This window comes from Lissotriton vulgaris, chromosome 7, assembly GCF_964263255.1.
Source record: "Lissotriton vulgaris chromosome 7, aLisVul1.2, whole genome shotgun sequence".
Classification (NCBI taxonomy): domain Eukaryota; kingdom Metazoa; phylum Chordata; class Amphibia; order Caudata; family Salamandridae; genus Lissotriton; species Lissotriton vulgaris.
Genome location: NC_141695.1, coordinates 692,323,824 through 692,346,125, shown reverse-complemented (window position 1 = coordinate 692,346,125; position 22,302 = coordinate 692,323,824). Strand labels below are relative to the sequence as shown.

At 47.1% G+C, this 22,302-nt stretch overlaps 1 protein-coding gene across 1 annotated transcript in view; it reads right to left on the bottom strand.

Annotated features, from left to right (window-relative positions):
• Window positions 1-22,302, bottom strand: part of CEP95 (centrosomal protein 95) — a 622,972-nt gene that overhangs the window by 168,418 nt on the left and 432,252 nt on the right. Inside the window, exon 13 of the mRNA XM_086930924.1 lies at window positions 9,882-10,075. Within this exon, the coding sequence (XP_086787050.1) occupies window positions 9,882-10,075 (194 nt within the window). The remainder of the gene's footprint in view (window positions 1-9,881; window positions 10,076-22,302) is intronic.

Here is a 22,302-nt window from a genome sequence, read left to right as displayed (position 1 = left end):
AATTTTAAAACACGGTTGCGAATACAGTCCTCCGGCTTCCGCCTCAGAGGATAACAACACAAGAGTGCCAAATCCGCTTCCATTAACGCTGGACATACCTCCCCAGTACAGTGCCCTGAAGCTTACTGCAGCTAGACTAGATCTGTGCAACAGGCGCCTTAACCCTGTCATCTATCTACAAAGCAGTCTGTTGGTGACGAACAAATGCGTTATTATAAGTTCCCCTTTGTTTTCAGATTCTTTCTGCAGTTTATATAAATCCTGCATTTGTACCGCCAGCCTGCATTCATGACTGTCCTTCCTGGCTCCGCCCTGCAGCCCCCCCCCCCCACCCCTCTTCTCCCTCAGTTTTCAGATTCCCAGAGTAAATTCTAAGCACTTATAGTACTACTGATTTATTCATTCATATTTTCTCTCTCTCTCTCGCATGCCTGCCCGTCCTCCTTCACTCACCCCCGCCCAATGCCTGCTCCGCGCTCTCCACCTGCCTGCCACCCTCCCTGTGCCCAGCAGCCTCCTCCGAGGGTCTCCCCAACTCCCCCCCCCCTCCCAGTGATGATCCACTCCCCTGCTCTTTTCAAAAACTCGTCACTTGTGCCACTCAGCTCACAGACAGGACACCCAGGCTCCCTCCATGCCCCTCTGCTGGGGGCCAAATAATTTTATTTTTCTGTTTTAAGTTGCTCCGTGGACTATGTCCGTGGCATCAACAATTTGAGCAGTGAGGAAGGTTCCCGCAGGCACAGATCCGGGGCCACCGGCGGCCCGTAATTAGTTTCCTTTTATTTCCTGCAGGTCTGTTGCGGAGTTGTGCAGGAAGACAACTGGCAGCGGAATTTGCAAAACCGCGGGTGCACTTAAACCCAGCAGCAATTCGGATGATGTCATACAGGTGACGTGCCGCTGTCTGCAGTGAGCGCTTCACCCACTGAGCTTCTTCACCACACCTGGCACGTGTCACCTGCAGGTCACAAGACGACCCCCGCAACAGGCACATCAACACTCTGAGCTGCTTCACGTTGTTTCAAACGTGGTACCAGAGCAAGTCCATTAACGCCGGACTTACCTCCCCAGTACAGTGCCCTGAAGCTTACTGCAGCTAAACTAGATCTGTGCAACAGGTGCCTTAACCCGGTCATCTATCTACAAAGCAGTCTGTTGGTGACAAACAAACTGAGCCACGAATGCGTTACTATAAGTTCCCTTTTGTTTTCAGATTATTTCTGCAGAGTTTATATAAAGTCAGACAATCAGGCGGCAATACTGTGGCTCATATAGGAATGCATTACAACCACTGCATTACAACCAGGGCTGCTTTATCCCTCCCTCTTTTTGGCTCACAACTACCTCACAACTTTACTCTCTATCTCACTCTCTCTCTATCTCACTAGCTCACTCTATTTCTATCTCAATCTCACTCTCACTACCTCAGTATATCACGACTCACTCCCTCAAAAATTCACTACATCACTCCCTCACTAACTCACTCTATCTCACTACCTCACAACTTCACTCTCTATCTCACTACCTCACAAACTCACTCCCTGTTTTTATCTCACTACCTCAGAACATCCCTCTACCTCACTCTTTCACTACCTCAGTCTCTGTCTCTCACTACCTCACTCTATCTACCTCTCTCTCAATACATAACTCTCTCTACCTCACTACACCACTATATCTATCTCACTACCTCACTATCTCACAACTTCTCTCTATCAAAACATCACTACCTCACTCTCTCACTACCTCACCCTCTAGCTCACAACTTCACTCTCTCTCTCTAACTCACTACCTCAATCACTCTCTATCTCACTACCTCACTCTTTCTATCTCACTACCTCACTATCTCACAACTTCTCTCTCAAAACATCACTACCTCACTCTCTCACTACCTCACCCTCTAGCTCACAACTTCACTCTCTCTCTCTCTCTAACTCACTACCTCAATCACTCTCTATCTCACTACCTCACTCTTTCTATCTCACTAACTCGCATGAAACCCCTGGGTGTCCGTGCGCTTAAAAAGTTTAGAATAACATAACTCATTTTCACTCTCTTTCACTACCTCTCTCTCTCTCTCACTACATCACTCTATGCTTATATCTCACTACCTCACAACATCCCTCTCCCTCCCTCACTCTTTCACTACCTCACTCTCTATCTACCTCACTCTCTCTCACTACCTCACTCTCTCTCTATTTCAATACCTCACTCTCTCCCTCTCACTACCTCACTCTCTCTCTGCTAATGCAATAGGTATCACATATGCAAAAAAAGCTAATGCCGATAGAAATGACAATGCCATTTATTTAGGGATACAAAAAAGATAAAAAAAATAATGAGCAATACCAATAGCTCTACCTATAATATTGCCGAGACCATTGCATTGTAAATGCTTGTTTACTACCTCGACAGTTAAAGCGGCAAACGTTCTTGCTTGGACCAGGGCCAATGGCATCCTTGCTATGCTACTGCACAGAACATGGTCATGGGCCCAAAAGCAAGGAAAGAAAATGCGTCCTCACTCCAAATCTCCCAGACAGCATAATTGGGGAGCAATGCGGCCCTTAGACCCCCTAAGCCTCGATGTAACTGCTGCACTGTCAGTAGAAAGGAGCGCCATTTAGAGGAAGCAACACAAGTGAGCCAGAAGGGAGGCTAACACGTGCACTATTTAATCAAGAAGTTTCTTTTAATTGAAACGCAAGGTTCCATTTATTAAAGGCAAGGTCCCCCCAAAAAAGGGACATCGGGCCCCTCTAAGCCACATACCTTTTTTAATTAGAATATTCTACGAAGTGGGGAATGTTCTCAGTGATAAATAAAGTGAGCATCTTTTTGTGCCCTGCAAAATGAACAGCATTCAAATGAGCGGAGATGTATCTTCCACTCGCTTTTTTTGGCAGTGATGTAGCGCATAGTGAATGATTGAATAGTTACATGAATGAGTGGTTAACCGTGTAGTGCATTGGCTTGAGAATACTCACTGCATCAGGGAGTTTGATGCACACTTATCTGCTGTGTGGAGACTGCGCGGATGAGCGTGCTACGAAGAGTGAGTACTTTTTCACTGGTTTCCCGTATAATGTGCATACACTGGAGGGCGGTATACAAAACTGGCAGAGATTATTAGTGAAAGGACTATAGCGATAGTGGGTGGTGGGCAATGGTGAGGATGTGAAGAGCGTGCACTAGTGAACAGTGTGAAAACTTCCACTCAAACTCATTGAATGGATTACTAATGGACCTTGTGAAGAGTCTGGTGTGGTGTGAGAAGTTTGCACTGTTGTGCTGTGCAGACCCTATTTTGAATGGTGAGCAGTGAGAGGTGATTGCACTACTAACCCCTGCACAGTACACCAGTGTAAAGAATGAGAACTCTAGTGCAGGGTGCGAAACTAACAGGTGTGCAGTATGAGGAGAGTGTGAGAAAATGACACTACGGAGAAGCTGGCGGTGAAGTATAGTGTCAGGAGCGTGCACTGACGAGGAGTGGTGCTGGTGTGACGTGTGTGAGCCTGGCACAGGTGTCCAGTCCGAGAAGCTTTCTCAGGTGTTTAAAGCAAGAAATTGACACTGAGGTGTGCCGCGGGAAGAGTTGGTCTGTGTGTGCAATGTAAAGACCTGGAACAGGTGTATAGCGTTTGAAGCGGGTACTATGAAGCACAGGAGACCAACGTGAGAAGAGTCACTAATGAGTTGTGTCAGAAGATGACAGGCAGGGGCAGGCATACATGTGTGAGAAGCTCGCACCAGTGGCAGTCGTGAGAAGTTGACACGAGGGAGCAGTTTGAGACGTGAACTTAAAGACCGAAATAACAAACCAATCCGAGCCCACAAACACCTTCATGCCTACAAAGTCCTTTAAGAGGCACGGCTCGGAGGAAAAATAGAGCAGAGTACCAAAATCTAGTAAAGTCCCTCGCGCTTGAGCAAAGAAGCGAGGAACAGAAGAGGCGGTATGAAAAGACGGTACATTTCTAAAACAACAAGCCAACCGCACACACGGCTACTTCTGTGAAACGCAGTCAGGCCGCATAGAAACTTGTGTTAAGGGACTTGTTTGTGTAAACTAATAGTAGCAGGAGCAGGAGCGAGTAAAAGCAGTAGCTTTCCTGAAAAGCGCCTTTAATGAAAACACAAGCAGTCCAGAAACACTGCCTTAGTCTGGTATTCCCTGGAAGGGAATGTATAGTGAGTGACTGGTGCAGTCTGGGAGCAGTGTGCAGGTCTGGTGCTCTCTGGAGAGGAGGCTACAGTAACCGCTACTCTCTGGGGAGAGTGTGGCGTGCCCTGGCAGGGAGTGTGTGTACAGGACCTGGTGGTCTCTGAAAGGGCGTGCGCACCACATGGCGATTGCTCTCAGGGAAAAGTTGCTCTCTGCAAGCCGAATGCAGCACCTGTACAGTGTTACCCCTGCAGTGTGCAGTGCCTGAGGGGGAGTGTGGAGTGACCGTTGCTTAGCTCTCAGAGTGCAGAGTGAAGTCTGTGGTAATCATTCACAGGGTGGCAGGGTGCAGAGAGGGTTCACCCAGGCAGCGCGTATACAGCACCAGGGCATCTCTGGCAAGAAGTGTGGAATTCTGGGCACTCCCTGGCACGGAGTGAGTAGTTCCTGGCACAACTACGCCATATTCCCCACGTGGAGTCGGTTTGGCACGCTATAGATCTATTCCTTCACAGAAATGATGTCTTGTAAAGCGCATGAATCACCCCACATGGGGTATCTCCGCGCTGTAGACCGCTGGGGAACCCGTCCTGGCTTTCCCTGTGAGATGGTCCCTACTGGGTATCTCCAAGGTGAAACCAGGCATCCCTGGCATATGTGGGGGGCCTGTGTGGAGATGAGGCAAGCTAATGCCCAGAGTTGCCGAGTGTGATCCCTGGTTAGAGTAGGCACTGAGGGGAGGATTATCGAGTCCGCTGACCCTGGTCCATGACCCTGCCGCGTCGGGAATTGAACCCTGGTCCCGGGCCGTCCTCTGCTTCCGGGTCTGCCACCTCTAACCAGTGAGCCACACCACTCCACTTCACTCACCATTCAAAAGATATTGGGCACATCACCATCCCTACATACGTATATTGGAGTATATGCTCAAAATAAGGTATGACAATTACATGCTTCCCCCCCCCTTCACTTTAGTTTTATATAGTGCGACCCCGGCCGGAAGGAATCAGAGCGCTTTACATGAGCTCCAGTTACGTTAAACACAATCATTTTTGGTAGACACGGGGAGATGAAGTGATTTGACCAGAATCACAGGATGTTGAGCCGACGCCGAAACTTGAACCTAGTTCCCAACTCCAAAGTCAGCAGCTCTGGCCTCAGTCACCCTTGAATATATAACGTGTTCCTTGTATTTGTGATATGCTAAGTGAACTCCAGTACACATTGTAAACAAAACATGCAGTCATTCGCATAAGGCTGGGTGTATTTCAGTCGGGATGAGTTTATGATGCTTTTAGAGTGTCTAGGGCTCAGCTTACGTTTCCTGCTCATTGGCCACTTCAGCCGCCAGTTTCTCCAAAGGTATGTGCACCGTAATTAAACCATAAACGCAAATGCTGCGTGTGAATGCCTGTCACTAGCATCAAAGTGGCCAGAAGCGTTTGAGGCGCTATAAAGAAGAAATGAAGTATAATAAATATCCGTATTTACAAGAGCTTGAGCTATTGGAATTGTAAATGACAGTGCCTTTTATTTAGGTGTTAATTATCAAAACAGATAAATAAAACGCATTATCATTTGCAATGCCAATAGCTTAAACTTTCACAAATGCGAGACCTATTGCATTGCAAATGCTTATTTTTAATATGCATTGAATTAATGAACAACTGTTGTTGTGCTCATCTATAAAGCAGACGCACAGCACCACCATGTGGAGCACGATCATAAGTGTCAGTGTTGACAAAGTGCTGGTGCCGAGCACCGGAAACCAGAGGGTCAAATTAAGCACAGCGACTGCTAAGTAATAGTCTCTTTCCCAAGTCCACCTCTGGTCTCCATAAATCACAGTTTCTCCTGTGCCAAACCTAGATCCTGTCACGAGAAGTGGCAGGTGCGTGATACACATAGGCCCTATAGGGCTTGTGTGCTGTGCGGACCACGCCCCTCCGCTTATGACCAAACAGGGGTTAGAGGAATAAAAAAGGGCGCCATGGGTCTTTTTAGTGGTACAGGCAGTGGTCGAAGTGGGGAAAAAAAGTAGGGGAACTGTGGGTGGAGAATCAGGGGGCGGGAATAACCGAAGATTGAATCAGTGGGCGGAGTCAGGGGTGTGGCTAGAAATAGCAAAACATACCAATTTTTTTGTACGTTTAGCATTTCACTGACCAGTTACAGCTCATAACGTTATTTAATTAAAACAATGGATGAACATGTTTATTTGAGGTTTAATTCAGGAAAAAGCAAACACTCATAGGGAATACAGGTTTATGTAAAGCGTGTGAAATATAAGCAGGAACAACATGTTACCTTAATGCTTTTACTCTCGTTTTTCAGAAATCCATGATTATTTTTTGTCTCAAACATTGATGTCATGAATACGGGGCTCCTCCTGTACACATGTGTTAAGCAGGGCTCAGAAGAGGAAGGGACTCTTCAGGTGAATCTAGACTCACGGAAACCCACAAAGGTTCCTTCATATTCATGTCAGCCAGCAAGCTGCTCAATCATAATATAGCAAAAAGAACAACTGGTGGACAGAATGCAGAACAATATCATACATTAACCCCAGTACAGAGATCTGGGCCTAAATCCATGGTTTCTTTGCTCACCATGCCATTCCAGTTTGGACCCAGCCATATGCAAATCAGTCTTGATCCTGCACCCAATGGGCCCAGTCCAGCCCGAACTGCCAGGCCAGGTCCTCCCTGGACTGGAAACAAGCATCCTAGGACCGGTTTCAGGCTTTCAGCCCTCATCTGCAAGGATAGCTTGATTCCAGTGGCATGGACAGCACGGGACTCATGTCTGAGCACACCTGTCCCACTCGGGTGACAAATGCAAAAAGAACAATTGATGGACAGAACGCAGAACAATGTCATACATTCACCCCAGTTCAGAGATCTGGGCTTAAATCCATCGTTTTTTGCTCACCATGCCATTCCAGTTTGGACCCAGCCATATGCAAATCAGTCTAGATTCTGCGCCCAATGGGAACAGTCCAGCCCGAACTGCCAGGCCACATGTATTCAAGTGTCCTTTCATTCAGGGAGTGAACACAAAGCAGTACCCACTACACTATGCACATAACATATTGCTTTTTGATATGCATGGTACATGTTCTTTGCAGCAGGCATATTACCCCTCTGCACTACCTTAGATGAGTAAAACAGCCACTAGACAAAACATGCTCCCATCTCTCTCCAGCCGGTACATTGTTCACCAAAGTTATCTTGGCACTTGTATTGTTGACCGAAACCTGCTGAATATACAAATAACTTAGCAGTGTTTATAAAACTCCTGCACTTGTACAAAACCCGTCCCCCCAAACTAAACTGGCCACCTACCCTTCAAGTCGCCCTGGGAAACGCCTTCTCCTGCCCTTTCACTGGTCCTGCCCAGTCAGTACTCCTGCTCATGCTTGATCAACACTACTTCTTCATCAATTCCCCTGCCCCGTCACTGCTCCCGCCCTGCTCACCGCTCCCGCCCTGCTTACCGCTCCCGCCATGCTCACCGCTCCTGCCCTGCTCACCGCTCCTGCCCGTCCTGCCCAGTCTCCTGTCCTGCCCAGTCTCCTGTCCTGCCCAGTCTCCTGTCCTGCCCAGTCTCCTGTCCTGCCCAGTCTCCTGTCCTGCCCAGTCTCCTGTCCTGCCCAGTCTCCTGTCCTGCCCAGTCTCCTGTCCTGCCCAGTCTCCTGTCCTGCCCAGTCTCCTGTCCTGCCCAGTCTCCTGTCCTGCCCAGTCTCCTGTCCTGCCCAGTCTCCTGTCCTGCCCTAGTACCTTTCCTTTCCTGTCGCTCCGGTCACCTCTTCTGTTTCGGTCACTGCTCCTGCCCAATTCACTCGGTGTACAACATTAACAAATTTCACATGGAAATCTCCTCTGTAATCACCAACTCAGATCTCACTGGCACTTGATATGCTAAAGGCAGAGGGCGGGCGCATTGTCATTCCAAAGGGGGTAATCAGCCTCAATCAGAATGACAATGGGTCTGACGTCGGTCTGTTCGAGCTCAGGGGGGCGGGGGCTGCTGCAGCCTCTGGAATTCACAGAGAAGTGTGAGCAGCCCCTAGAATCTAATGAAAAAAGTTATCGTTTTTAAGTCGGACTATTCTTGCCGTCCTGGGATGCTTTTTTAAAAGTAAGAAGTAGGGGAACGGACTGAAATAATTTTTAGAAGTAGGGGCACACCGTGCCCTTCCGTTCCCGCCCACTTCTACCACTGGGTACAGGCCTCCAACTACTCTGCTCCAGACTTTGGTCCGGATTACGATATTGGAGGATGGGATACTCTGTCACAAATGTGACAATTATCTGTCCTTCGTATTACATGTTCCAGTGGATATAATGGAATTGTAATCTGGCGGATGGGATATCAGTCACGTTTGTCACAGAGTAACCCTTCTACCAATATCGTAATCAGGCCCTTGGTCTTGGAGAGCTCCAAGATTCCCTAGAAAAAATACAATCCTTATCCGCTTTCATTTACTTTGTCGTGTGAATGTTTCTGCACAGGGCCTTTGATCTAAAAAAAGCTTTTTTTTGTAAATCAGAAGCATTGGACTTAAATCACATTTAAGTTACTCATTGAAATGTATGTGAAATAGCAAAAACCTGCAAATTACATACGAGTAAGTTAAAGGTGGAGTAAAAATCAGTGATTTAAATAACAAGTGAAATAAGGGATTAAAAATTCTCAAAACCATTGTGGATCAGTCCTATAGTAAATACACTGCTGGTTATAATACAGAAGTTTTACTTGGGTACATTAACCCCGTTAAAAAAATGTTCGTCTGATATTGAAGTGACCTGTTTAGATCTCTCACTCATTGTTTGGGTTAGACAGAGGTACGTTACAGCCCTTCAGTGACATTTCTTAGGCACAAGAGATTCTAAAGAGGGACGGACATTAATACATGTACAAGCCAAATTGTTATTTCAATAAGGTACTTATTTTTTAATGCCTAATGATTGTTTACAGACAAATAATTCAGGATTTATGCATCTCATCATTTCATGAGTTCCTTATGGGCCTTAAACGCCGTAATACTATACTGCTAACATATTGCCTTGCATTATTTGAGAATGTGTGACTACTTTGTATTCTCTTATCGTTAATTACTTGATCAAGGCTAAATTACTTAGATACACTTACTATGCTCTCGAACCCATCAATTATATCCCTTTTCAATTTCCCACAAAAGCCCTGTTTCGACAACAACTGTGCCACACTTCTGTGGTACATACTAGAACTCTACACAAAGGTAAATTATGTGAGTCTGCCATCCTTTGGTTGCAGTAAATACATGTTGCACATCAGTAAAATTCAATTTGGAGTCTATGACATTGGAGAACAACTTCTTGGAGGTTTTAACATATGATGTTACTGAACTACCATCTTTTTGTAGATTCTATTATAAGGGTTGTTAATTTTATATATTTTTTTTAATTTAACTAGCAATTACGCAATTGCGTTTCATAGTTGGTGCAGTATTATTGTGCACAGACAGACTTGCGCAGGATTGGATGATTTCCAACATACAAAAGAGATTGCTGAAAGAACCAGCATCAATTAAAGAAAAGAAAATTATGGAAGGGGTTGAAAGTGAGAATATACTTGAAAACTGAAAGTGAGAAGATTCATGTTCCTTAATTTTAAAAGAACAAGCAAAACACTTTTCCAAACCATCCATAGGTGTAGCCAGGAGACCTACCTTCGCTTTTATTCTCTGCTGATCCAGTTCGTTCTGTATTTCTCTGCGTAAGCTTTTCATTTGGTCCTTTGCGTCTTTATTCAGTGCATCTTCAAACTGCGTATGAAGGGTGTATCTGGAAGTTGGTGGAGCCAGTGGTGGTGAAGAGGATAGTGAACGTGGTCTTCTGTAGGATTTTCTGCAATGTGCGGATCCTAGCAAATTCAGAATAAAGATCTTATCTTACAATCTGATGATTCAGAAACCTTTATATAAAATATCCATATGTAAATTATTAGATGTGCTATTCATACAACTGCATTCCCTTCATATAAAGGCCCATATTTTTCATTCCATATACTTTGGATCTCATTTAAGGAAAAAGTTTTACAAAAGGATGTGATCTCATATATATTTCTTTACTCAGTAGGTGGTGGTTCAAGAATGATGGACAGGTAGGGTAGACAATTCAGGTTAGAATGAAGGTTCCATTATAAACGCGGTTATGGAGTTGGCCAAGACTAAATATGAGCTTTTATGAAAAGTAGCATGATGATTAGCATTTCAAGAGCCTTTGCATTTGGCTGGAAGGTCAATGTCTCTATCACCTATGATATTTCAAGCCACCCACTCTTGCTCAGGACACAAATCCATAACAAACTACTAGCTCGAGAATATACAGCATCAAACTACTTACAAGTCATTATCAAGTAACGACCTTTACCATTATCAACGATTAACTCTACCGAAGTAAAGTGCTTTTCCAAACTATCAAATATTGCATCAGCCCCACTGGCCAGCAAATACCGTTTTCAATACAATACATTCAGTACATGGATACATTTTTCAACACGAAACTATACAAGACCAGGAAGCACATTTATTATGGCAGGATGTCAACCGCTATCTCACAAAATGCTTCCAAGTGAACACACCTCTCACCATGGACCACATGGCAAACCTCTACCTCACTCAAAGGCAACTCCCATGTAGACCTCATTCCTTCCTTAATAGTGAAGCCAACCTATAGTGAAGCACTCATGCCTCTGTTGAGCACCCTAGTCAATGCTTCCATCTCTTGAGATCTCTTACCCCAATCTGTCTTGTGGCCTCTGCTAGGGAAGGCCAACCTCAACACATGAACTAACCACACCACCTTCCACTGCTTGGAAGATCAATGAAAAGTTTGTGGTTGCCAAACAACACAAGCAATCAAACAGCAAGGACTTGGTCAGCAATGAAGTCCAGAGCTGGTAACACCCCAGCCTCCTCAAATTCTCCAAAGCTTAAGTAACAGTTGACCATCAAGTCCTACTAAAACTCTGGGTATTCAAATACTATTCAATGGCATAGTTTTGAAATGGTGTGTCTCCCATGTGACCAATAAACAGCAGTTTTTCCACATAAGCACCACCTGATCATACCGTATCTCTGTAGTAACCTCTATATAGGGCCACAGAGTGAACTCCTGGCTAACGAGAACATCTTCAATACAGAGACTACATACAACTATGTTTCAGGATCTCAACTGACAGCAACATTGACTGCCCGAAAGACTATCTATCTACTATTCAAGTCTTGAAAAACAAAGAAAATAAGTCGCTGAACCATCTGAAAACAGATTTTGGTCTGAGCATCCAAGACTGGCACAGGTTCACAAATGGTTCCAGGTGATGAATCTGCATGAATTCAGGCCTGAGCTTACAAACCAAGATAAATATTTATGTTTCTGAATTGAGAGAGTTGTCATCCTGAAGATAATCGAACAATAGCCTAGCACCAGCTCACACTTCTGTGCTAAGACTTCGTATAATAGACTTTAGAACTAGTGATTAAGCACTGGTGCTTTTCCACATAGACCGTGATGACACCCTGCTCATTTTCATTTCCTGGCTCTTGGCCTAGAAAGAGTAAAGAGCTTGGAGGAGATTCAATAAAGCGATGGATGGGTACCATGGGATAATGATTGGGAACAGCATACCTCCCTATATGCAGATGATATACTGCTATATCTGGCAGAACCAGAGCTGAACATTGAGTGTGTCCTTCAGATATTTGCACTCTTTGCAGGTATTCAGGTTTCCAGATACATCGGGGGAAATCAGAGCTAAATCCACAATCTGCGTGGTCACTAACAGGGGCACTCTAATTCCCCCTCACCATCGATATAGTTGGCTTTTGAAACTTGGACCTTCATTTCAAACAAAATCAGAAAAAGTTAGAGTACAACTCTCTACACAATACCAAGGCTAACTGTTTCCTGTCTATTTCCCATCCGTGCAAAATTGTGTACTGCCTGCTAAGTTTGTCTGCTATGTGGTTGACTATTACTGGGACTTATTCCGCTTTCAATTCAACATTGTTGTCGATCGCCAAGTTCCATAACTTCTGAGCCTTGTCCATCCCGGTTTTCTTATATGGGACATTACAGTTGTGCTGTACATATGAATCAGCATGTCTATCCTGTATGGCTGAGACAAAAGCTTTCATTGATGGAGTGATTTGTATTAAATCGGTACACTCCCCTGCTATATGAAGCCACAGAACACAAAGCTGCTCTTGAATTATACCTATCCTCAAAAGATATTGGAGTAATAGTGGACACACATGAGGACATGGTCCCTAGACCTGATGTATGAGTTACTTACCTTCGGTAACGATGTATCTGGTAGAGATGTTGTCTAGCCGCAGATTCCATAACTTAGAATATCCCCAGGCGTGAGACCGGATCCGCAATTATTTTGCAGCAGCACCTCTGTGCGCCGGGGGACGGCGCCACACGACACCGCCCTGATGTCGTCCACGTACGTGATGTCAGCGAGGTAATTTAAGTCCCTCCTGGCGCTCTGACGTCAGTTTCCTTCTTCGCCGCGTGCAACGCGGATCCAGAGTGAGCGGATCTTCTAGCCTGTTTTCAGGCCTCCTTTTCGACGCTTTGCGTCAGGAACAGTGTGCGATGCCTTCGGGCTTTAAATATTGTAATTCCTGTTTGCGGCAGATGTCCGCAATGGGCCCGCATCTTACTTGTATGTGGTGTCTGGGCGAGCACCATGACTCCACGGACTGAGAAGCCAGCCAACGTTAGAAACCGAAGTTTTGGCAGGCGCGCTGTATGAAGCTTCTCTCGGCGGGGCTGTCCCGGTCGGAGTCGTCTCACCCCCGGCCTCTTCGTTGATGGCAAGTTCCTGTACTGTTCGTTCCTCCGTCGATCGCCCTCTGGAGTCCGGGGACGTCGTTCTCCACTTGGTAGGTCGAGACGCTTGTCGCTTAGAATCTCGACCTCCCCTTCTTCTGTTGTCAGGGGCACTGGTTCCCGGAACATTCCGGTCATCCCCCCTCTATCCGCCCTTTCCAGGTGTGGGGGCGACTCAGGCTTAAATGGAGGCCTATGCTAGGGCTTTGCAGGCCTCCCTTGGGTCATCTCCCGTTCCTGGGGCTTCCTCAGGCCCTCCGCTTCTTGTGGGGTCTCCGACGGACTTGCCAGCGGGTTCGTCCCCGGCACCAATTGAGCCTTTGCCTCCCAGGAAAGTCAGAGATGTGGTGTCGTTGGGTCCGCTGTCGCACAGAGGTGCTGCTGCAAAACATTTCTGGATCCAGTCTCATGCCTGGGGATATTCTAAGTTAAGGAATCTGCGGCTAGATGTCTCCATCAAATTTGAAGTTTCACACCGTTGCATTTTGCGTGGCTGCCAGCAAAGATGCTTGCTGCATGAGTTTCTTTCTACTACCTGAAACGCGTAAAGCTTTTCTGAGTGTGCCGGGATTCTTTTTTTTTGTTTTTTTTGGAAAACCTTTATTTGAAAAATCAAGGCACACAGCTATTTAGCCTTACATCCTGGAGGCTAGGCAGCATTCTTGGAAAAAGGATATGTTCACAGTACATATTATAAATCGTATCAGGTTTAATTTTATGATATAATAACATCGAACCTATAAGATAAACTAAAGAAACACCAAAACCGGTGTGAATAGGCAAGGAAAATACGTAAATGTGACAATACCCAAGTCAGGGGATGGCAGGGCAGTGCGCCCACAAGGTGCAACTAAGCAGTACAAATTGGACGACAACGGGGGGAGAAGAACCAGGATAGCAACGAAGTAATGATTAAGTTGGAAATAGGGGCTAGGGGGAGAGTCGTACATCCAATGGGGCAGTGTCGGGAGGTAAACAGATATCACCCCTATATTCATTCCAGGCTCCCCAGACCGTACTCCACCTCTTGGGCTTACCCCTGGCCACATACACCGTCTTCTCGCGAACCATACACCAATCCATATTGGTCTTCCACAGTTCCACAGAGGGGGGCGACGAGGCCCCCCACTTCTGGGCGATGTCACGTTTCGCCACCATGTTCCCCAGGGTGACCCATTGGGTTTGAGCATTATTGTAATCCGTGGGGCCCCACACATTCAGCAGACAACGCCGTGCCTCCGCCGGCAAATCCACACCAGTCACCTCACGTGCCGGGATTCTTGAGCCTAGGAAAAGTATTTTTGTCATTGGAGTGAGGGCTAATTTTTAGTTTGTTGAGTTCTAGTTCTAAGCCTTTTAGCACTGATATTGTCTTTTTGATCATTTGTTGACAACTGTGAAAGTTTTGAACTCTTGCTAACCAGTTGTCCAAAAAAGGTTATACTGTGCAGTTGTTACTTCTTAAATATGCTGCAATGGGTGCTAGGCACTGTTCTATATCACAAAATAGAAGGGACGAAATCTCTACTCTTTACCCTTCAGGCTCTTCTCCCTTTGTAGGTGTACAATTGATTTCCTCATTTTCATTGCATTGGTTTTGCTGGTTAATTCCACTGTTTTTGTGGTCAGTCATCTTGACCATAAGAGCCTTACTGCTTGTATCCACGGTAAGAATTTTGTTAAAACGGTCTTTAATTCTGAGGTCTGTAGTTTTGGAAAGGATTGCAAATTTGGTGAACCTCTAGAGACCTGGCTGAGTCACTGTCCGTTTTGATTGTTTGGAGTGCATCTTCAATCTTTTTTTCCCAAATATGTTACTGTCATCAGATGACATGTCAATGATCTACTTTTGCAAATATGGAGCAATTAGTAGCACGATGTGAGAAGCATCTAAATCCTCCTAACAACTTGTTGAACGTTAGCGAACTCACAGATCACTACAACGCATTAATGACGAATATAATCAACTCCACCATGCCGCTAAAACTGAAAAGAATTTCAGAGAGAGATAAAAATCCATGGTTTAATGGGTCACTAAATGAAGAAAGGCAGAGGCTGAGACTAGCAGAAAGAAAAGGGAGGCAGCACCCATCATCCCCCAGCTAACAACTCTCAGGAAAACTAGAAGCGACTACAACAAAAGCATTCTCAAATCCAAAAAGGAATTTTTTAGATCTGTATTGGATAATGCGAAAAACAGACCACGGAAACTCTTCGAGATGTTAAAACAACTGTCCAATTAATTGGCCAAATCTGCTCAGGAATCAACAAAAACTCAACTGAGCTGGGAGGAATTCTCAACATTCTTCACAGACAAGGCCAACTCGTTAGCAAGAGAACTCAGGATGGCAGCTGACAACCTCTCTAGCCCATTATTGTCACAGAATGATGCTACCATGCACACCACTCAAGATATGATGAAGAATAAAGCACAATTGTCGACCTTCAAGTTATAGGACCAGAATACCATTGCCAAAACTCTCTCACATATCAAACCAAATAATCACTACAATGACACCCTCCCCTCAAAATGCCTGAAAAGAAACAACCACATCGTCATCACCATATGGACAAAAATAATCAATGCCTCACTATCTCAAGGGACCTTACCAGAGTGCCTAAAAATAGGTCAAGCCCTCATCATCATCGAAATACCTACAGTCGACCCGGCAGACCCAAACAACATCCCAGTGACCAGTATTGCATTACTAACTAAACTAATTGACAAATGTGTGCAAAATCAGCTGGCCACCACATCACTAATTTCAGTCTTTTGAACGGCTGCCAATCTGTATTCAGACCTGGCCACAGTACGGAAACAGCAATCTTACATATAGTGGATAATGCGCTGCAGGCTCTAGATCACAATGAAACATGTCTACTAGTTCTCCTTGAACTGTCTTCTGCATTTGACACAGTAAATCATGAAAAATCACTAGCCCGGCTATAAGACAGGATGGGATAATCTGGAATTGTTCTGTAATGGTTTAAATCCTTCCTACATTCCTGCCATGCCCAAATTGGATTGGAGTGCCACAAGGATCATTATCTCCATCACTATTCAATCTATATGTTGAACCCCTTACAGAGATTCTCTGGCACGCAAGTATCTCTTATCACATGTACGCAGATGACACTCAGATCTACATCAAGATTTCGTCACTGGAAGAGATCAAGACAATCAATGAGGCCGTAAAAGTGACATTACATTGGTTAACTACCAATCATCTGAAATTAAATGTGCAAAAAACTGAATTCCTATAGCAGCCATAGAAATGGTAATTGAATTATCCGGTGGAGGCAGACCATCCCGGAAAGACAGATACCTTTTGCTGAAACCTCCCATCTTTCAGAAGAAGAAAAGGTATGAGAGAGCATTCTCCGGAGCCGACCCCAGAATCTGGAACTCACTCCCTCCCTCCAAACATTAGAAAAAATCCAAATACGTCAACCTTCAAGAGTGAAGCAAAGATCCTACTAATGAGCAAATTCCTACCCCAAACAACGATTGATCATCATCTGCAATGTGGTTAACTGCTAGGCACTGCATAGTCCTGTCAGATATGGATGCATCCTACGCAAGAAAGATCACATAGACACCATAAGAGCCGGCACCAATGATCGAAGAGTTATGCCAATTAGATCTGATGTAGGTGTTTACCTTAACAGGACAATGACGTATGTAAGGATAAACTCAACAGTTAGCTACGATAGCACCTTAGGCTGTACACTACTAAAATTGATGGATCCTACTCGTCTTAATTTTGTAACAGATACGAAAGGTACACACCTGAACCATATGTATAACACTACTGTTATACCTATTGTACCCCAAACGAATCCTATTCTTGTTATTGTTGAAATTGATACGAAAGGTACGCACTGGAAACATATGGAGTAGTTTCTGTCCTGTAACTCCAGTTCTGTAGTAGGGGTATCTCTGTTATAGTCATAATCTAGTGAATAGTTCCGCCCATGTGCGAGGACCCCGGAGCAATCAAAAATAATCTCTTAAAGTGTCGAAAAAAATGCAGAACTTCACAGACACTTAAGAGAGAATTAAAGACAGATAATGCAGCCTATAAAACCAGGCTACACTGTCCAGTACTTCAACCAGAAATTCCACCAAAAATACACAAACAGCAAAGCCTGTCCAGATTTCCCTTGCTTCAACAGCAAAACCCCTCTGGAATGATAGAGAGGAGGACCTGGACAGACAAGCCCCATAGGCTGCCATTATGTGGCTCAGAACAGGATACTGTGCCTTTAAGAGAACTTTCCAGAACTTCACAGTATTCCAGAATGCACTGCAGGTCCCTTTTACTTTCAGTTCTTTTTGAAGGCATAACACGCCAGACCTGTAGCATTCCGTACATGAATATCTCTCTCCACTGGGGAGGAGGGCGGGCGCTTATGACTATAACAGAGATACCCCTACTACAGAACTGGAGTTACAGGACAGAAACTACTCCTTCTGTAGTAGGGGATCTCTGTGTATAGTCATAATCTAGTGAATAGAATGGCAAGCCCATCCCCACACCAAAGCGGCGGTGGAGAAACGAGAAATAACACCACTATTGTGCGAACAGATTTCGCAGCGAAGTCTGCCCAACCTGAGCGTCTGCCCTGGCATCAGTGTCCAGACAGTAATGCTTAGCAAAGGTATGGACCGACTTCCAAGTAGCCGCCTTGCAGATTTCTGCAATTGGAACATTACGGAGCAAAGCCGTCGTGGCAGCTTTGCCCTTGGTGGAATGAGCCTTCGGTTTACCCCCTAAGGTCTTATTAGCCTTTTGACCTACGAATATCTTTGGTCTTATCCAGATAAAATTTCAACACCCTCCTAACATCCAGGGAATGAAGAGACCTTTCAGCAGGAGATGAAGGATTCTGAAAAAACGTAGGCAAAGTTATGGTCTGGTTGACATGAAAATCAGAAATAACCTTGGGAAGAAATTTCGGGTGAGTACGCATAACAACCTTAGCAGCATGAAATACAGTATAGTATAAGGTTCTTGGCAACACAACGCCTGAATTTCACTCACCCTGCGGGCCGATGTAATGGCCACGAGGAACGCCACCTTCCAGGACAGGTGCTGCAATGAAGCCTTATGAATAGGTTCAAAAGGCTCCTTCATCAATCTGGCCAGCACCACATTCAATTCCCATGAAGGCGAAGGAAGCCTGACCGGAGGTAACACTTTCTTCAAGCCTTCCAAAAAATCTTTGATCACAGGGATCTGGAAGAAGGAAGTCTGTGAAGGGCATTTCCTGTAGGCAGTCAATGCGGCGAGTAGAACCTTAATGGAATGAACATTAAGGCCAGACTGCGCCAAATGCAGAAGGTAAGGAAGGATGACGTCTTCCTTGCACGTCGTCGGGTCATAGTTCTTGGACTTGCACCACATACAGAACCTCTTCCACTTGTAAGCATAGGAAGTCCGAGTGGAAGGTCGCTTAGCCTCCTTCAGTATGTCCATGCAATCATCTGGTAGATTCAAATTGCCATATTGCACAATCTCAGGAGCCATGCCGCCAAACTCAAAGATGAGAGATTTGGGTGTAACATTTGCCCCCCGAACTTCGTGAGAAGGTCCGGCCTGCACGGCAGCCGTATGTGCGGAAGGAGAGACCGGTGAAGCAGGTCCGTGAACCACCACTGCCTGGGCCACTCCAGGGCAATTAGGATCATCCGCGCCCTGGACTGGGACAGCTTGATGAGCACCGCCGGAATCAGGGGAATGGGTGGAAAAGCGTACAGAAAGCTGTTCGACCAGTTGATCCATAGCGCATTACCCAGCGTCCCCTGCTGGTAGTACCTGGAGGCGAAGTCTCGGCATTTGCTGTTTTCGGCGGTGGCGAACAGATCTACGTCTGGAGTCCCCCACCTTGCGAAGACTTCTCCTAGTACTTCGTCGTTTATGACCCATTCGTGGTTTTCCTGAATCAGTCTGCTCAGTGCGTCCTCCTGAACATTCAGCACACTTGGCAGATGGGTAGCCGTTATCGTCAAGTCCTATGGCCAGAAGCCAGTGCCAGATCGCCTGTGCCTCCTGCGACAGAGTGCGTGATCTCGAGCCCACCCTGCTTGTTGAGGTAATACATTGTGGTAGTATTGTCCATCTGTACAAGCAGAGAGTTGGTCCGAAAGGACGGATGAAAGGCCTTCAGTGCCAAGTGAACAGCTCTGAGTTCCAGGAAATTGATGTGATACGTGGACTCCATCGGGGACCACGTTCCTTGAATTTGTAAGTCTCTGGAGTGCGCCCCCCAACCGTGGAGAGAAGTATCCGTCACAATAGTCTGAGTGGGGATGTCCTTGTGGAAGGGAACCCCTCTGAGGAGATTCTTCGCTGAACACCACCACTTCAGAGACTGAAGAGCATGCAGAGACAGTCGTATCTTGTCGTCCCAAGACCCTCTCTTCTGATCCCACTATTCCTCCAAGCACTCTTCAGCGGTCTCATGTGCAGCCGTGCATGTGGCGTTAGGAAGATACAAGAGGTCATCAATCCCAGTAGAGAAGACACCGTCCTCACTGTTGTAGATGGAGTGGTCATAAGAGCCTGAGCCTTCCGAAGGAGTGATAATCGTCGCTCTTCCGAAGGAGACACGCTTGCTGACAGCGTATTGATGGTGGCTCCCAAGTACTGAATGCACTGGACCTGAGTCGGGACAGACTTGGACATGTTTATGTGCAACCCCAGCTTGTTCAAGAGAACGCACGTCTTCTGGAAGTGTGCCCGAGCTTCCGAGAAGGAGGAGGCCTTGATCAACCAGTCGTCCAGGTACGGGTAGACAAACACCTTGTTCTTCCTTAGGTGCGCTGCTACCACTGCCATGCACTTCGAGAATGTTCTGGGCGCAGACTTCAGCCCAAATGGCAGTACTGTGTATTGATAATGGATGGTGCCGACTTGAAATCGCAGGAACTTCCTGTGTTTGTGTGCAATGGGCACATGGAAGTACGCATCCTGTAGGTCTATTGCACATAGCCAGTCTCCCTGTTGCAACTGAGGAAAAATCTGATGCAACGACCGCATGCGAAACTTTTCTCTGCGAATCCACTTGTTTGCCTGACGAAAGTCCAGAATGGGCCTGAACTCGTTCTTGTCCTTCTTGCGAACCAGGAAGAACCGGGAGTACAGACCTCTTCCTCTTTGAGCCAGAGGTACGTCTTCTATCGCCCTTTTCCTTAACAGGATATCGGCCTCCGCCTGGAGCTCGCGCAGTTGATGCTGCGAACTGACCGGAGGAATCGATGGAGGCGGGCTGGAGAACCGAAGACTGTATTTATTGCAAACAATATTCAGCACCCACTTGTCCTTAGTAATTTTTCTCCACTCTGCCAGAAAAAATTGAACGCTTTCCCCCACCGGAGCGGGTAACGGATGAAGGGGAAGTAACAGCTCAGGGACACGACCCAGCCGGGCCCTTGTTCGCTGTAGAGGACGGCTGTCCCCCTCTACCCTTCTGACGCTTTTGGAAGGGTCTCTGGAACCGCTGCTGTTGTTGCTGCTGCTGTCCCGAAGACTGCCCTCATCCTCTTCCTTGTGCCCCAAACCGTCTCTGGAGCGGGCGGTAGGTCTTCTTTTCTTTGGGCTTCTCCAAGCCCACAGCCCACAGCCGTCAGAGTCTCTGCCTCCGCCTTCACGCGGGCTATCTCATCATCGGCATGCTTTCTGAACAGGGCTTCCCTGGAAAAGGGCAGATTGGCCACCCGCTGCTGGGCCTCCGGCTTGAGTGATGTGAGCCTGAGCCAAGCATGGCACCGCTGGTTGATCCCATGACAGTACCCATGGGCAGCCAAAAGAGAGATATCCGCAGCCGCGCTGATGACCTGGTTTGACACCAGCATCCCCTCTTTGAGGATCTCTTGGAAGTCCTCCCTCTTGTCTTGTGGCAGAAGGTCCATGAACTGTTGCAGGGAGTCCCACAGGGCACGGTCGTACCGCCCCAGCAACGCCGCCGCATCGCTGGAGGCCTTCATGGCCGTGGAAGCAGTCCCACAAGCCTTCCTTCCAGCCGAGTCGATCCATCGACTTTCCTGATCGGGCGGCACAGTTGAGGACGGGGAGGTAGAGTGTCACTTCCTGGCCGCCGTTACTATAATAGAGTCCGGTACCGGATCTGTCCGCAGAAAGGCCGGGTACGAATCCTGGGCCCTGTACTTCTTCAGAAGTCGAGAGGGAGCGGCCTTCACCACCGTTGGCGTGAGGAACAGCTCCTCCGCAGGTTCTACCAAGCCTGGCACTAGTGGTAGAAGAGGGCGAGACAAATGCTTCTTGTAAAGCGTCTCAAAGATCACGGACGTCGTGGGTGTTGGAGCCGTCACCGTGATTCCCAATTTTGTAGCCCCCCTCAGGAGAACCTCATGGAACGTGCTGATGTCGTCCACCGGCGACACCCTTGTCTCTGGGGAGTCCGACAAGGTCGGTGAATAGGATCTTGTCCTAGAGGAGTCCGTTCGGGACCTGGATCCCCATCTCCTATGGCGACGTCTTGATCTAGTGGAGGATCTACGTAGACTCCTCGATCTTCCTCTCCGTCCGGAGCGTGATCGTGACTTCCTAGGCCTCGGTCGATCCACCGGTTCCACCGGAGCGGGCGTCTTTAGTTTGGCCGGGGCCTTCGGCTTAGGAGTCCCCTTGGGAGGGGTTGGAAGTCTGGGCAGCGAGACCGACCTCGGAGGCGGCTTTTCTGGCAAGTGAGGTCGAGGTCCGGGTTGCGGCAGTGGTGGTAAAGGAGGAGGAGTAGGGGCCCTCGGAGGGAGACCCCTCGGCAATGGAGGCGGAGGTGCAACCGGTCTCTATGACGGGGTATACACCTCGGAGTACACCGAGCCCGGTGAACCGCCTTCCTTTCCAGCCTGGGACGTTGGCGAACCTCCCCTGGCATCAGGCCTCCTTCCACGTCTCTTCGGCGTCGAAGAACGGTGACCGGACGGCGAGCGTCGGACCCTCTACGTCGAGCGTCCTTTCCTCGGCGTCGACCGTCTCCCCCTCGACGGCGAGTGTCTTCGCCTCGACGGCGACCTCATCTGCCTCGACGACGACCTCTTGCGCCTCGATGGCAACCTCTTGCGCCTCGACGGCGACCTCCTGCACCTCAACGGCGACCTCCTGCATCTCGACGACGCTCTTCTCCTTTTTGCCGACGGCGAACGGCGGTGTCTCCTCGACGGCGAGCGCCAACGCCGGGCCTTTCGACGAGGACGACGACGAAATAGTCACCGGAGACTTCGACAGC